The 17,720-nt window shown below is 41.4% G+C and overlaps 1 protein-coding gene across 1 annotated transcript; it reads left to right on the forward strand.

Annotated features, from left to right (window-relative positions):
* The first annotated feature begins 1,013 nt into the window (after positions 1-1,013).
* kiaa0232 (KIAA0232 ortholog) lies at positions 1,014-16,504 on the forward strand. The gene is made up of 8 exons (XM_047584702.1): positions 1,014-1,299; positions 4,343-4,936; positions 5,906-6,046; positions 7,595-7,664; positions 7,757-7,841; positions 7,969-11,350; positions 11,473-11,581; positions 13,272-16,504. The coding sequence occupies exons 2-8, from the start codon at positions 4,700-4,702 to the stop codon at positions 13,286-13,288; spliced, it is 4,041 nt and encodes a 1,346-aa protein (XP_047440658.1). The 5' UTR covers positions 1,014-1,299; positions 4,343-4,699; the 3' UTR covers positions 13,289-16,504.
* The last annotated feature ends 1,216 nt before the right edge of the window (positions 16,505-17,720 follow it).

A 17,720-nucleotide genomic window follows, 5' to 3' on the forward strand; every position in this document is an offset into this window, starting at 1 on the left:
TTGTTCATATTGTGTTCCTTTCTTATCTCATGACTCTTGGACAAAATTATTTCCGTGTAGGGATCAATAAGGTGATCTTGAATCTTGAATATACATATTTGTCCAACCTTATCCTTATGCTTATCCACATGAAATTTACACATTTGTATATTTCAAAGTCCATATCAGCTTAACAGACTTAGATTCAATACTTTTGTATATATGCCAACTTGCATACTGTGTATTCTATTCTATTTTATTTTTTATCCTATTATTGATCTTTTACGCAGTCCACTCTTTATTCTTGTTTACTTTCCTGCCCCTATGTGCGCTGTTGCAAGCTGCAATTTCCCCATTGTGGGACACATAAAGGTTTCTCTGTTCTCTTCTATAGACTGTATTGATCCGCAAGGGGAAATTGCTCCGTCACAGTAGATCAGTTGCACATAAGAAATAAAAAAATAAACTCTCCTGAAAACTGTTAGTACAAAGAAGAATACGTGTAAGACAGTTAAAATAAAATGAAAATAAATGAAATAAGATTATATAAATATAAATGCATGTGTGCAAATCTAGTAGGTTCAAGATTCAAACATAGAAAAAAATAAGAATAAGAATGAGGTAGTAGTAAAAAAAAAATTACAAAATAAATGTACAGTAAATAAAATAAAATATTTTGCTAAAGAAATGGAAACGGGAATAAATATACAATATATATATACACGGAAAGGATTAACGCTAACGTACATTAATACGGATGGAAAAGCATTGACGTGAATCATATAATAATAAGTATCATTACTCATTAAATTTCCCGCCGCTCTAATAGCATTTTTATTTTACTTTCGTGCTGAAACACAAGTCATGAGAGTACTAGTTGGGCTTCTGATGCAATACCCCAGCGGAGGAATCAAACCTACACGAGCAGGACGGCGGAGGTTTGCCCTGTTGCCAGGATACGAACGCGGAGGGTGGCGCATTCAAGGAGTACCCCCCTCCCCTCCCCTCCCCACCACCGCCACCTTCGCTCTCGCTCTCTCGACTGAAACTGGCGTTTGACAGCGGACATTGTGGCTCCGCTCGTCGAGGATTGACCTCCCCCTCCCCTCCCCCTCGAGTGAGCCCGAATGTCGCCGGTTTCCTTGACGCCGCTGAAGAAGCGCTGGACGTCGTGAAAAAAACCCCAACAGCGCCATTTCTGTCGGCGTCCATGATACGCGATGCTACCGCAGCGGATCCCAGAGCTAGAGCTCGGAAAGGCAGCGGCAGAGTAGTAGCCGCTCCCCTTTCGCTGCTTCTCCCTACTTCAGCCCACGGCAGGTAAGTTTCCCAACCGTTTCCAATTTGGCGTTTTTGTCGGTTTTCGCTGTGTGACGATATATGGCGCACATTTTTGAAGGGGGGAAAAGCAGTCTTGACAGTCTTCTGGTAGCCCGGCCGCTCCTCCCCCTCGGCCACAACAACAAGCTACGTGAACGATAGCGGCCGTCCATCTAAATATTTATCTGTATATAAACATATCTTCTTCTAATACCGTGTCGCCATTTCTGTGTCCGATTTCTAAAGTTTAGACTCGGCCTTTTGTTTTTTTTTTGTTTTTTTTTGCGCCAGCCGTGTCTAATGTCACCGTGTATTTAAAAAAAAAAAAAAAAAAAAAAAAAGCAGCCTCCGTTCACCTTTTCCGTCTCTCAACAAACTAATTACTAAAGTAATGTCCTTGTCACATGAAACATATCTATTATCCTGACACGGGGAGAAAAAAAAAGGAATAAAAACCATGTTAAATAGGCCGAAAACGAGAAGCTAACTTAGCTCGTTAGGTCGAGCTAACCTTGCCGTTTGACTGCAAAGTGACGCTAATACCACAAGAATTCGCTTTTAACGTGAGTTCAACATCACACCTGCTGCCAAAACCATCTCAATTAGCACGTCAGTATGTTGTTTTAAACATTGTTCCTGTTTTTTTTCCCCCCCTCTCCTACTCTGTAGTTGCAATTGCCGCACTCGATATGTAGTAAAATGACAGTATTAGCCGTTAATATTTGCACAAAGTTACAGCGCAGCCGCAGTAAAACAGCTGTGTGTTTATAAATAAATACGTAAATAAATAAATAGATATGTTCCGGAATTTGACTGAGCTTGAATTTGTGTTGTCGTAAGGATAAAGTCAAGTGTGTTGTCAGTGTAGTCTGGAGCTAGCCACCGGGGCTACTATGCTAACGCACACAAGAAACAGCTGGTCAGCCATATTTAGCAATTACTCGACTGTGTGCTTGTTATAAAACTGACACGGTGTTATTGTTCCACCTTAGGGTGTTGAAGTGGAGACACAGTGCAAAGCTTCTTATGTTATCTTTGTTTTTCTTTTCTTTTTTTTTTGACATTTCTCACGGGTTTAACGTTTTAATATCTTCCTGTTGAATGACGCCCAGGTCAGCCAATCAAATCGGTGCAGCCTCCATTTGCTCTTCACTTCGGTATGGTCCTAATCCTCTGCTGTCAAGTGAAACAACCTCCCATTTTTTTTGCTTTTTAAACTTTATTTAGCTTAGACACCATGATAATTTATACATGCAGGCATTCATAGTTCGACCAAGTGCACGGGAGAAGTTAAAGAGGTGGAAAAACAAACACGTTTTGGCAGGTTTACCTTCAGTGAATAAGTTTGTTTCGTATATTTAAAAGAGTCCAGGGTTGATGGTCTTTGAGTCTGAGCCTCTTCCTCCTCCTGATATGTGCTAAAATGTTCCTTGAGATGCCGTCACCAGGCATTAAATCCTTATATCCATTTATTAAAGCTTCCTTTGCTTCAGTATGACCCCCCCCTCTGGCCCCGGCCTATTGTGTTTTCATTCATGACAATAATTTTTGTTATTTTTAAAGTAATTCTGGGTCTCTTTCCTTATTTTTCCACACTTTTGTGTTAAATTTAACCCGTAATGGTCTTAAGTTTCACTAAGCTGCAGAAACCCTTGTCGCTGTTGATCATCTCCTGTTCAATAACAACTTTTGAGTTGATGAATCACCAGCCAGAACAGACGTCTCTTAAGAGTCAACGAAGCCTGTGTGCGTGACACATTTCTTGTTGATATCAACATTAAAAAAAAACCCACAGTGTTCATTTTTGTTCCTGGTTTCATTTGTTTTGTCACAGTCTTTTAGTAAATGTTGCATTGCAGTTTTGCTCTAACTGGAAGTCTATTCACAGAGATCAACCAGACGGTGTCTCTGAGGTTATCAGATATGATTTTTGTCCCTGCCCAGATTTACACTCATCTGTCAGGATTTGCTTGTTTTGGGCAGCGGTCCAGGGTGTATTTTTGTCATATCACTCATCCCTAAACTATGCAGTCGATGTTTCTTTGTGAAAGTAGTGAAAGGAAAACCAAGCGAAAAAGAAAGCAATGCTTCCTGTTTTAGGTCAGTTACACAACTATTTGGTTTCACTCAGGTGTTTCTAAATATTTGGCCCCAACAGCTCATTTTGTGACTTCATTCTTATGTTACATAGCATTTATAACCTTTTAGCTGCGTTTTATTTTCGCAAAATAAAAGTGATGTTTGCGAAATTTGCGCTTTGTACGCGTTTCCTTTGAATTTTGTTTTGCGAATGAGTGCGATATCCTATTATTTTCTATAACTGTCCACATGTAAGACTTCACTTTAAGGAAGATGGACTTCAAATGAACTGGTCACATGACCCCCTGCGTCATCTCCAGTGACGCCGGTGAAGGGAAATGCGGAAAAAGTGCTTCCATTGCACTTTTGTGCTAAACTTTTATATCAGTTCATCTGAAAAACCACCTCACGAGAGCAGAAAAATGTCTTAACGATATTTGAATTCTTTTTTAAGTGTAGGTGTTTTCATTACCAATTATTTTTTTCTTTTTTTATTGCGATAATTAGGTTTTGCTCATTCCTAGGGGTAATGGATATGCAGCAAGTGAGTGTGCTGTATTTAAAACAAAGCTTTTGTTTATGTAGAAAGTCTGTGATAGTTAATTAACCTGTTTATCAATTTAAATTGAGCTTTGCGTGACTATGGAGTCGAGATAGTGGCTGCTGCTGCCGTCACTGTTGAAAGAGCTCTCTGTGGAGCCTATTAGTTTGCCGGTACGCAGAGCTGTGAACGGCCATTAAAAAAATCCTTTGGGATGTGGAAGAAAATATATCTCCTGCACTACGACGCGTCACAGCCCTCGTCCCTTTTTTTTACTTCACACTTAAAATCAAAGAAAATGTAGTTTCTGTTTCTCCGTGCATTTTTTAAAAAGTATTAAAAGGCCTTGTTTCTCGCTCTTTAGCTCGACTTTCTTGGAAATATTTCAGTGAAACTGACGCGCGTTTGTTTGCTCTGTTTCAGGTTGTGCCGGTGAAGTAAGACGTAGCCCCAAAATGGACCCCTCTGACTGAGACGCAAACACATCTTGTGTTTTGCCCAACAGCATCAGCCATGCCTGACGAGTGAAATCCCCTCTTTTGCTCAAAGCAATAAAAAAAAAAAAAAAAACAACAAAAAAAAAAAAAAAAAAAACCATCCTACATGCCTCCCCATGTAGAGCCCCTTCAGTGCGTCCTGCTGGAGTGACACCTCCCCCCCCCCCTCTTCCAGATAGGTTCTGCCCCGTCCTCTGTCCGTACCCCTTCTCCACCGACCACCTTACAATAACCACCCATCACCATGCTGCTCCACCTGAGAATGGCCAACACCTGAGGTCCCATGCGTCCAGTGAGCACCGATTCAGACGGTCCTGCTCCTCCTGAGACCCTCTCTTGCCCCTACCCCCTTGTAGGCCCCCTGCCTGCCTCAGAGATGTCCCTGCTCCAGTCGCTGGGTCCAGTGCAAAGCTGGCTCGGCCAGGAGCTGGAGAAGTGCGGGATAGATGCCATGATTTACACCCGCTACATCCTCAGCCTCCTCCTGCATGACAGTTACGACTATGACCTGCAGGACCAGGTGGGCGCTAAGGAATTCTTTGTAGTCAAAGGCAGAAACCTCAGATAATTATTGTTTGTGTTTTGCATTGTCAAGTGTTTAACTTCCATCCTGAATAACACCCAGTACCTATAATCAGCTCGTAAGAGGAAGATATTGCCAGAAGAGATTAACAGTTTCTGATGTCATGTCACTTTTACCACTCAGTGCGTTTACATGCAGAGCTTAATTGAGCTATGCTCAAAATTTGACTTTCTGACTACGGTCCTTGTCCCAGTTTACATTCAACACAAGAAAATCGAATAACTGATGGGAACATGTTCTCCTCTTCCACACTAGGTGGCGATATGTGTCTTTTCAGCGGGTTAATGCCGCGTTAATATGGCCAGTTTCCCGTTGACCTATTACGTCATATAATAAACAAGAGTCGTTCATGCGTCAGACCAGCATTTCAAACAACAAACATAGGCACAATAGTACATTTTATTAATCTCGTACGTAATGTTCGCGCTGCTTCTGGTGCAGATAAGATGTGCGCTATCCCACAGACGGTTCTTGTAGCGGCTCTGTTTACTTTCTTCTTCTGCAACCGTCTTTCTTGGATGTTTTTGTTCCCGGGTCACACGCCAGCGCAGTGATTGTGGAGCATGCGCACACCTATTATCCAATTGAAAACTGCGATTACTGTATAAATGCCGAGGAAAATCAAATTCCAATCGTATTATCTGGGTGTCTCAATTGGATAATGAAAACTCAGTTTGTTTTTTTTTGTTTTACGTGCATGTAAACGTGCTGACTGAGTGATTCCCCCTTTGAGTTGTGATGTGCCGTTACTTTAGTTTTTTTGTTTTATTTTTTATTTATTTATGTGTAGATTGTTGCGGTAAATGATCTTAAATACAAATGTTATTATGCTCTTAGTTTATATTTTTCCGATGTCTCCCAATAATTTGTCCTTTGCGACTGACCGTTCTTGGTTTGCGTTGAAAGGAAAACGACATCTTCTTGGGATGGGAGAAGGGAACTGGGAAGAAATGGGGCAAGAGCAAGAAGAAAGGAGGGACTGACCTGAGTCTTGAGGAAATGAAGAAGCAAGCCGCCGTGCAATGCCTCCGTTCTGCATCTGATGAAGTAAGTGTTGTTGTAACATTGTGATTCTCGAGATGTTTGTGTGTAGTAGTCGAGTTAGGTTTTGTTCTTGTTTCGGTAGATGGGTGGAAACGTGTTTTTACACCAGTGCTGATTTACCTTTTGTGAAACCTCTGAATGACGACACTTGAAAAGCATCCTGAATTAAAATAGTGGTGCCACGTGTATTGTTATGTCAGGAATTCGGACGTTTAGTGCTTCTTGTTAGGAAGCGGTCATGCAGATTTTAATTCAATGAATCACAGTAGATGAATTGTGAATGAAACCATGTTCATGGAAGTAAAGCATGTAACAAGGAAGGATCTGAGCTGAAAATACTTTTTTTTCTTTAATATGAAATAATGTACAATTAATGACCTTCAAGGGGGATTTCAAGAACTGAGTTTAATCCTCAAAGTACAGTTTATGTGTCGAGTGAAAAAGTAATGTGTAATGTTGCTGACATTTTCTCCAGCTTATAGTAAGAGGGATGTGTGCTTTAGCTGGGAATGACACTACATAAAAAGAGGCTGTTGGGAGGAGATGGGGGCGGGTTGGGGTTTTGCAAGGCAAGAGGAGGAGGAGTGTCTAGCTCCTCTCTGTGGACTGGACTCTGCGCTCTATTTTTTTATTTTTTTTTTTAACCGGCACACGCTGCACAGGATTGCAGCAGAGTCTGCCGGCTGTCAGCTGACTGGCATTAGTACAATGATGCAAGAGGAAACACAGGGCAGGAGAAAACTTTGCTTGGTTTTTCCTGAAGTGGCATGGTAAGGAATGCTATTTTTGGAGGAGTGAACTGTAAATGGGTAAACCACAGAATTTGGCATGGCCTGGTAATAAGGAACTGCTGTTTTGTGACTTGCTTTGATTTGAGCTTCTTTTTTTTTTAGTTGTTTTTTTGTTTTTTTACTAGTACCTCAACCCTTTTCCACATATTGCACAGTTAAGTCGACCTTAACAGGATGTGTTGTAAATGTCCACCGTTGACAACAGTGTGTGGAAATCACGTGTGCTGTTGCTTAGTCATTTATTTATATATATATTTATATATATATTTTGAAAGCATTTCTGCACCGTAGCTAAATATAGCGCAGTCATGGCTGAGCATGCCTAAGCTCTCACAAGTCAGCTGGCTTGAGTTGTGTCAACCTCGTGCCTTTCATTCTTTCTTTTGGGAGCGTTAGGGGTCAGAAGTAGCTTTTGGGAGCTATGCTCTCTTGCCTGGGGCTGCTGAACCTTTTGGCATCAATCATAGTTGTTTTCTTGAGTTGTAAAAACATGTGATTTTGTTTTTATGTTTTTATTTATTTACATATATATTCTATGGATGGTACCAGGTATGCTGTCTAAAATACAGGGGTGCAGTTTGTCAACGTGTGCTTTTAGTGTAATTCTTGGGAATATAACATTTGTCCACATGTACACTACATAATATAATGGTGTACACCTATTATATTGTGTGTAATATAATAACTTCAGCATGTCCCAGAGGTTTTATGTAGAACACTTTGTAAGTGGTTACAAGTTTTCTTTGTCCTTTTTTTGCAGAACTCTGGAATTGAGAGCCTGGTTGAAGAGCTTTGCTCTAAACTTAAGGACATCCAAAACAAACAGAAAGGTTTGATATCTTTTCTTATTATTTTAGAGTGGTTTGGTTAAGGAACAACCAAGTTGAGTAATCATTGTTTTGCTGTGTGATGTCTCCTACAGAGGAAAAGCAGATTCAAAAGAAATCTGATGGCTCTCAGTCTCCAGAGCGAGCTGAGTCCCCCTCTTCAAAGGACCAGGTGGAAATGTAAGTGGACATTTTGTACATAGGACACGAAGACTGACTGTGCAACACACCTGTATTCATTTGCTTATTTGAGCTATACCAATCGTGAGTGCATTCAAATCACATTTTCTCTGTCTTGTCACTGCAGGTATTATGAAGCCTTTCCTCCTTTGTCAGAGAAACCTGTTTGTCTCCAAGAGATCATGACGGTGTGGAACAAGGCTAAAGCCTGCGCTTACTCAAGTTCATCATCTTCTGCGGCCCCACAAACCAGCACGGACACCTCTTCCCCCAAAGATTGTAACAGCGAGGGCGAGGCTGCGAAGGAGCGAAACCTCGAGGCATGCGGCACCATCACTACCGTGACCAACGACAGAGGGCAGCAGCGACGGAGCAAGAAGGAGAAAGAAAATCGATACCATAGCGGCGCAGCGTCAGAGGAGAAGTCCACTGTCCACTCTAAGAGACAGATGAGACACAGATCTGAGGGCAAATACAGACCCAGATCTTGGTCTTCTGGCTCTAGTGAGGCAGGCTCAAGCTCAAGTGGGAACCAGGGTGACTCCAAGTCGTCCAGAAGCAAGACCGTTAGAATAAGGCACAAATCTAGGGAGGCTGTGAAAAATAAGAGAACGCGCAACAGTGGGCAGGTCAAGCTGCAGGTGAAGGTCATTGACAAAGAGGAGCGAAGAAACACCGGAGGGAGCAGCAGCAGCGCCACCACCGGCAGCGCTGCCAAACAACCACAGCTTTACAAAAAGGGGAAGAGGCCGCTGAAAGAGATTCGCAGAGATCCAGGCTGGGTGGAAGAAGCTGGAGTTGAGGCCAGAAACAAAAAGGAATACATGGAGGAGCCACTTTGGTACACTGAGCCCATCACAGAGTATTTTATACCTTTCAGCAGCAGACAAAGCAAGCTGGAAACGAAATATCGAAGTAAGGCAGACTCTCCTCGTGGCTTCGCCTCGTCAGCTGATGCGGAGAGGCCACGGGAGAGAATCCAGGGAATCTGCATTGCCAATGAGAGCTACCAGAGAGCATACCTTGCAGCGGGCTCATTTGTGGATGGGCACTTTGTGGAAGGGCCTGGCGAAGCAGAGGACGAAACTGCTGTACTCACTGGGACCTCAAGCTGCCCTCAGCCAGAGGATAGTAGAGATTTAGATGACGAGCATCTGTCTGAAGAATTCACTCACTTCTATGAAGTTGATATTTATCAATCCATATTGGATACTAGTGCCTCAGACTCAATACAAGAGAGTCGGATCCTAAGCATGATTCGACAAAAAAGCAAAGAGCAAAGAGACGTTGAGGCAGAATGTTGTTTAGTGTTAGATGGCCTCGAGCAGCAAGGGAAAAGTGCAATACGGGCAGACTTGCAGGAAGCTTCAGGTTCTGTGGGATTTTTAATGGAGGATCTCGAAAACATGGCTCAAGTGTGGGGATGTTACTCGCCGTCTACTTCGGAAGATCTGGACGGAGAAAGCTTCATAGGAGACTCTCCTGTTCGGCTCTCCCCTCTCCTCGACAGCGTTTCATTCACCCTGAGCAAACTCTCTGGAAATCTGGAGGAGCCGTCTGTTCCTGAAGCCACCAGTGAACCGTCTGGTTTGAACTCATCCTGCTTCTCTCTTTTTGAGCTGCAGTATGACAGCCCGACTTTTCCTTTTCCCCGCGACTCACTCTCCATTGGTCACGATAACAACACCGATTCTAGTAGCTGTCTCGATCCACATTCTAATAAACAGTCTCGTTTGCTAATATGGACCAAAAATAGTGCCTTTGACGAAACTGAACACTGTTCTAACTTATCAACACGAACTTGCAGTCCTTGGTCGCATTCAGAGGAGACTCGTTCAGACAATGAGCAAGGAAACGCTCCGGCAGAGGACGCTGCTCAATTTGGCAACGAAGAGATTGATTGTATAATCCCTCCTCTCTCTGGTACATATCTAGAGGATGAAATCTTGGACTTTTTGCAAGAAGACTCTGGCCGCAAGTGCGAGGAGGTCAGTGTCAGCACAGCATCCAATCAGACGTTCACCAAAAAATCTAAATTGGAGTCCATTTGCGGTATACCATTGGAAGAGGACGAGAGTAAACAGTACAGCACTGGCATGTTTTCGGACAACACAAACCAACAGAGTGAGGATTACAGCTCAGGGATAATAAAAGACATTTGGACTGCGATTGGAGATGGCAAATCTGTAAAGTCAAGGCCGGGAGCAGAAAAAGCGGGCGAGGGGCTCTTCTCAGATGAGTCCGGCGGTTACTGCTGCAGCTGTTTGGAGGTGCAGGCGAAAGGAGTTCCAATTCAGGGGCCTCAGAAAAAAGCAGTACAGCGGTCCGAGTATCACCTTTGGGAAGGCAAGAAGGACGAACAGGACTTAGCCAAAAACAAACTCTCCAAGGTAGATGGTGCCGGGGATTACATGACTCCGTCCAAGCCCTGGGACTTAAACTCCGACAAGGAGAGTACGTCGTTCATCCTAGGAGGGGTGTACGGAGAGTTGAAAACACTAAGTGGTGATAAGAATTGGGCTGTTGTACCGCCAAGCGACACCCAGGACAGCCTGCTACAGTGCGCCGCTGCAGCCACATCCGCTTCTAGCTCAGACATGCTAACCATCACCGGCACAGATGTGTTCATGAACACGAGCAGCCGCTTCGCCCCCGGGCACAGGCCCCTGTGGAGGCCTCTCGTGTCCTTCGGGCAGAGCGACCCGGCCATTAGAGGAGGCGGAGATGGATTGAATAAGGGATTTTCTTTCATCTTCCATGAAGATTTGCTTGGATCTTACGGAGGCCTGCGCAGTAGCGAGGAGCAAGGCTTAGAGTACCCGTTCGCATCCTTCAACCTGAACAATCCCTTCTCTCAAGTCCTCCACGTTGAGTGTTCCTTCGAGCCCGAGGACATGGCTTCGTTCAGTCCAGGATTCAAACCCAAATCCATCCTTTGCTCGGACTCCGAGAACGAAGCCTTCCACCCTCGAATATATGGCATCAACCGGACGCAGTATAGGGCCATTCGCATTTCCCCCAGGACTCATTTCCGACCAATATCAGCCTCCGAGTTGTCCCCTGGTGGAGTGAGTGATTCAGAGGCCGAGACTGACAAAGAGGACATGAGTTTTCCCGTCCTGGCGCCGGTGGACGTATTCGATGATCCTCAGGCGGACCTCAAACCTCTGGAGGAGGACGCAGAATGCGAGGGCCCATATTATGGGAAGTCAGAACTGGAATCTGGTAAATTCTTACCCAGATTAAAGAAGTCTGGCATGGAGAAGAGTGCCCAGACCTCTCTGGATTCACAGGAGGGCTCCAGTACCCTCCTGCCAATCGCTGAGCAAGAGATTTGCTTAGACTGCAAAACGGCAGCAGCTGCGAGCGCTGGTGGACAGACGGACGTTCCTGTCGGCAAGATTCAAAAAGAGGCGTCTTCAGGAGAAAAACAGTCCTGCTTATGTTCGCCAGCCAGTCAGATTCCCAAGTACGGGATTGCTTACGACTTTGTTGGAGATGTGCCAGAGGTAAGGTTTTTGTTTTTTTAAAAAAACAATTACGTAATATATCTCTTGGTCAGTGTGCAAGAGAATGTCTATAAAAAAAAAAATATCCTAACAACGCAGTATTTCTCATTTGTCTTGTTTAGTTCCCTCTGTTAAATATAAGTGGACAGGGAGGAACTGGCAACCAGCAGGATGAGTGCTGGTGGCAGAACACAATTTGTTCCCCCCTATTCCCTGGATCTCAGTGTACAGGTACACTTGTGTTTCAAAAGCACTTTTACCATCTTATTCACATGATACAGTTTTATAGCACATGTTGAACTCTACCGGCGCCTTGATTTGTTTGATCTGGGCAAGAAAAGCCATCAAGACATTTGGACTTGTCATTGTATGGAAAACACAGGTGTGTTGATGATGTTTGTCAAGAGTCGCAGTCAAGGTTTAGGTTTGGAGTATTTACTCTAATAGTGGGAGGTATTCAGTTAATTGCCGGGGGCGTGGTTTACATGAATAAATGAAGGCCGGGTTTGCTAGTAGTCAGACAGTTGTAGATGTAGTAAGATGCCAGCGGTACCATTTGAAATGCCACGTGAACCCAGGTGAACTGTCGGCGAGGGGAGGGTCATACTAGGAATTCTGGTATTGATCCAATACCAAGTAAAGACAGGGATAGTATCACCGAAACTGATACTTTCTCTTGAATTGTCATGATCATTGAATGACTTATATTCCGTAATATTCCCTTTAGTTAGTTGATTATGATAGAAAACATGACAAGTATTTTAGGCAAATAACCCAGTTTTTCTTAACCACTTACAATATAAAACAATTTAACAGTATAAAATTTAAATAATTAATCTTTTACCACACACACTTGTTTAAAAAAAAAAAGCTTATATGAACTCTGTGAGGACTAATTTACAGGACATATAGAAGAGAAACTAACAAAAGTATTGATTTTGTCATGCTAGTATCGATCCGATACCGGCCTTGGTATCAATACTATCGATATTTAGATTGATACGTCCAGTCCTACTGTCAACACGACTAATGTGAACATCAAGGAGAAGGTTTTGAAGTACGCAGAGCAAAATACAGGAGAGGAAGCTGAGAAACGCTTTAATATTGACCCACGAAGAATAAGATGTTCTGACACCAGTGTTACCCTCTGGTATGATATAGCCATTTAAGTTGCCGTAAACTTTTCTACTGAATTGTTTTTTTGTTTTTTTTAATTAAAACTTGTCAGTTTTTTTAATTTCCCCAATGGGGATCAATTAAGTATTATCTCATTATCTTATCTTATTTCCCCTATAAATGGACCCTGTGTATGTTTCAGAGTTCAAACTGATACAATGGTTTTTTCTTTCGTCTGTTCTGACCTTCATGCTTAAGTGTTTTATTAATCCTGCCTGGCTGCTGTTGCATGTCTGGTGTTCCTGCTGAAGTAAAAAAAAAAAAAATAGCAGATAGCAGGAAAATGTTTAAGTAAATATGTATTTACTGGTATGAAATAAAGGGAAGTAGATATAGAGGCCTCCCTCTAATAAAAGTCTGCCTCCGGCTTCTATTAGAGGAAATACGGTACGTACGTATTTTGAAAGTTAAGGTAGTGGAGAGGTGAGCTTGACTTAACTTCAGCTTAACTCAGAAGTATATCAGACTTGACATTGACGCAGGATACAGGAAAGCCCCCCCCGCACACTGATTTCCCTGCAGTGACGAGTCAAAATGTGGTAAAAGGTCTATTGATCCTGTGGTCGCAGTCAAAGTGCTCTGGAAATAATGTCCTGGCAAAATCCTGTGAAAATCCAGTCAGACAAGAGGACAAGAGGACTTAAACATGCTCTTTACAAATCCAACCGATGTATCAGTTAAAGCTAGAGGCAGCATGTGTATTTTAATTTGCAATAACAAATTTTTACCTGGTTTCTTCCTCCAGGAAGCAGCAACATTTGAGTGATCCAGTTCTGCAGAGGACGCCTGTCGCGGGGAGGAAATCTTCCTCTACTTTTGAGACTGGACTTCTACCAGCAAAGATTCAGGGTCACCTCAGAGCTGGAAAACCTAATGTAGGCTAATTCTCTGAGACACCCCCCCCCCCACCCACCCCCACCCCCCAACGCATAACTCTGTTGGTTTTCATTTACTAACGTACAAAAACCTTGTGTAATCAACAATCGGAAATCGACAAAGAGTGAGTGAAAATAGGAAAACTTCAAAAAATCTGTTCTGTCTTTGAGTGATGCCATTTTTTTTTGCGGACGTGCATTCAAGGCATTTTAGAGTTTGTTTCAGTTGATTCTTCTGTACACTGGTCCTCATTCAGATCTCACAGTTAACCAGTAGGGACAACATTTCGTTCTATCCTCGTCAGTTTTTGTTCCCACTATTTTTTTTTTTTTTTTTTGCTTTCGAGTCTGGATTTTGGTAGTCGGTGGCGTCTGAATGGTTGTGCATGTACGTACGTATGTCCGTCCAGCCAGTCTCACTCCTCCTCCTCCTCCTCTAGTTACAACCTAATGTTGTGTCCAAACAACTGCTATCGCGTCCTCTACTTTCCATCTTGTGTTCAGAAAGACAAATATAAAGGATGTTGAGATTTTTTTTTTTTTTTTTTTATTAATTTTTTTTTTTTTTTGAGTTGTGGAAGAAATTTGAGAGTTTAATTTATATAGTTTGTTTGGACGACTTTCTGAATGTGAAGTAGAGAATGTGTGTGTGGCTTTCTTCTAAATATCCGTCAATTCCCCATGTGTGAAAAGTTATCAGTCTGATTTTTTTTTTTTTTTTTTTTTTTTTTTTGAATGGTGATAGTCTTTCAAAAAGCTAGTAGTAGACATAGTATGGTTTGTGAGGCTAAAATAAAAAAAAAATATTTTAAAAAAACAGGAAATCAAAAGGAGTTTTGTTGGCAAAAAAAAAAAAATCAAAAAAATACTAATCTACTTGAAAATGCAATGCTGTAAAAGAATTTGGGGGTAAAAAAAAAGAAAAAATTAAAAAAGTTTGTGTTTTTGGGGTAAAGACCCGTCATGAAAAGACTACAGCCATTTCTGCAGACACCTCTGTTGCAACTGAATGAAACTTTTCTTTTCTTTTTTTTTTTTTTTGTAATTTCTATGGTACAAACTATTGGTGCTATAAATATGTTTTAAAAAAAAAAAAAAAATCCTTCGAAGATGCAGTTCCATAATTTGGCTGTGATGAGTAGACGACATAGCCGAGGATTTGTTTCTTAGCCCAAACATTTTTTTTTTTTTTTTTTTTTTTTTGCGGAGAGAAAACCTTTTGCCTGTTTGTTGCTTATTGTGGCTTGGTTTTTTTATTTTAAGGTAACCTCTTAGTTGTAAAAGCTGAAGCTCATGATTCTACACATCCTTGCAGTTTGTTGCCCTCCAGCAGAAAGGACGAAACACCCTCCGACTGTCCGTTCTGCAACTAAACAAAACAACGTTAAACCAAAAAAAAGAAACAGACTAAATACACTAAGGTACAAATGTTTTTTTTTTTTCTTCTCTCCATTACGGGGTGTGTTTTTATTTTTATTTTTTTGTTGGTTTACAATATATCTTTATTGAAATATTGAGAACGTCTCACTGTGTGTATGTGTGTGTGCGCTGACATAGAACTTGTTAAGATTCGGAGCGAGAAAAAATAGAGCTTTTATGTCAGAAACGTGAGCGTCTGCGAAGACACATTCACAAAAATATAAATAAATGAATGAATATAATGAGAGGAGGCCCCTTTAATCTGAAACACGAATTGGCTCCAAAATGTGTGAGATGTGCTTCACTAACCCTCCTTAAAAAAAAAAAACAAAACAAAAAAACCTGCGCTTTCTTTCTTTGTTTCCGATTTTTATTTATTTTTCAGAGTATGAGGGCAGTAGTAGCGCTTCACACCGACGAAACTGAAGCACAGATGACTTAAAACGATCCCTCCGTTAACGGGTGTAATGCACTGTCGCAGGCGAAGGTGTCTCTTTAGGAAAAGATGCGGAAATTTGCTTCAAAGTCTGTCAAGTTCGCTTAAAAAAAAAAACAAAACAAACTCAAAAACAAAAAAAAAAAAACGCCCCTCCTTCTCCTTCTTCCCCAAAAAAGTAGCTGAATGACAAGTACTCAACTTCAGGGTCTCGTCACCTTTCTTTGACAGTCATCCGACACTCAGGAATTTTTTAATATAAAGCATACTACATGATCTACACTCAGACCTGTGACAGTGCATTGATGCATCAATGTAAATCTTTTTTGATTGTAGAAAGAGCAGAAATTATTGACACGAGTTCTTCCCTCGCAAACCGCAGAGGTGACCTGTCATTAATTTATAGTTTTAAGCTGGGGGGGTGAGGGGAGAGACAAATAAATAAATGAATAAATAAAAAAAATAAAATAAAAGCCATTGTAGGTTGCATAAAGCAATGCTGAAGGGAATTCAAGAGTCCTATGCAAAACCTTGGCGCATGTAAAACATTCACGAGTTATAAGGAGAAAAGTCATCCAGTTAATTCATTAATTTTGCATGTGAATTACTTTTGAGTGAGGGGACACCTGAGAGAAAACCACTAAGGAGTGTCTCCTAAAATAAAAATAAAAAAAAGAGAGAAAATAATAAATAAAGCATGCAAACGTCACACTCCATCTCTTTAAGTTGGATTAAATGAAATATTTTAGTTTATATATTAAAAAAAAAAAAAAATAGAGTGAGGTTAAATCAGTGATTGAAAGATGTTATATGACTCTGTGTGTGCGTGTGCGTGCGTGTTTGTGTGTCTGTTGTGAATGTGTGCGAGGAGTCACACAAAGCACTTAACATATGGGAGCTGAAAGGAACGCGTTCACTTTCCCCATTTAATTCTTCCATTTTCGGTCGGGTGTGTTTCAAAAAAAAAAAAAAAAAAAATGAAAAAAAAGCGCGACGTGAAAATGCATTCGGTGAGTGGATACGTAATTTGGAGCGATGTCGTATCCGGCACTGAAAAGTTTTCCCCCCCGTCCCTTCATTCCCAACCTAGATGACGCTCCCTCTGTCCTCTTTGTCCCTGAGCCCCCCCCCCCCCCCACTCCTATCTGTCCCAAGTAGCTGTGTTCTAATTTCATGTACACCCCCCTGAGTAAATTATTTTTGTTTCATTGTGGATTTTCTGAACATCTAATAAAGGAATAAACCAAACTTTTAGTGTTGTGTGATTTCACTCTTGTCACGTTTGCTGTGACATAAAAAGTATTTATATTTCCACCATTTTTTAAATTTAAGGACTAATAAAGAGATTAAGCAGGGACTCAGCCTAGTGCTTTTTATAAATATACATTATTATCATTTTGCATTCACTATTAAGCTATCCCTTATCCCTTTATTATTATATTTATTTGCCTTTATTTAACCAGGTTGATCCCATTGAGATACAAAAACCTTTTTTGTAAGGGAAGCCAGGCCAAGATGAGGAATTTACATTAAGACATGTAGCTGTTGGTCTTCCACGTGGGTTTTCAAAGATCCAAGGGTGATCAGTTCCTTTAACTTTTACAGTTTTCTGCAGGGAGTTCCAAGTAGCAGGTGTGGAAACGATATTTACCGAATTCAGAATGAGATTTGGGCACGTTTAAGAAGTACAAATCGTTGGAACGTGAACGGTGATCGCTTTGGGTTTTTGAAATGTAATGGCATAAATAGTTGGGGAGTACTCCGAAGATAGCTTTATAAATAAAAAATGCCAATATGCTGGCAGAGACGGCCACTCAACTGGAGCGTGTGAAGTGCAGTGATGAGTGAGGGCTTTACAACCCGTGACGAAGCCACAGTGATGCACTGTATCCAGGGATTGCAGACAATTTGCAGGGGCAGGAAGGTGGCAGCAAAAGAAAAACAAGACCTGTGATGGAAAATCTTAGTTTTAGGTTTAAATGTGGTTTAAAAAAATAAAAGCTGATCATCAATTAAAAAGCCAAGGTACTTTTATATGGTCACAAGTTCTATCTCACACCCTTTTAGTGACAAAATGCTAGGAGGACATACAGGTACTTCCCTACCGTTGGAAAAACAAATCATCAGTTTAGTTTTGACAACATTTGAAAATAGTTCAAGGAGCTGAGGTTCCACAAAAACAATCTGTAAGTTTACAAGGGCCTCGGCAAGAGTGTGTCATCAGCATTGACATGAAATTTGGCATTTGGGTCAATGCATTTACATAAATAACAAACCGAATAGGACCAAAAACAGAGCCCTGGGGCACGCCTGTAGAAACGTTTAACAGTGGGGATGAGCCGCCTTCAAGATAAACACTTTCTATTAGACAGATAATTATCAAACCAGCCAATCGTTGCTTCAAAATGTGATCCACTGTGTCAAAGGCCTTGGTAAAGGTCAACAAAGAGGGCTGTGTAAATTA

The sequence above is a fragment of the Mugil cephalus genome, chromosome 1 (assembly GCF_022458985.1).
Source record: "Mugil cephalus isolate CIBA_MC_2020 chromosome 1, CIBA_Mcephalus_1.1, whole genome shotgun sequence".
Taxonomy (NCBI): Eukaryota; Metazoa; Chordata; class Actinopteri; order Mugiliformes; family Mugilidae; genus Mugil; species Mugil cephalus.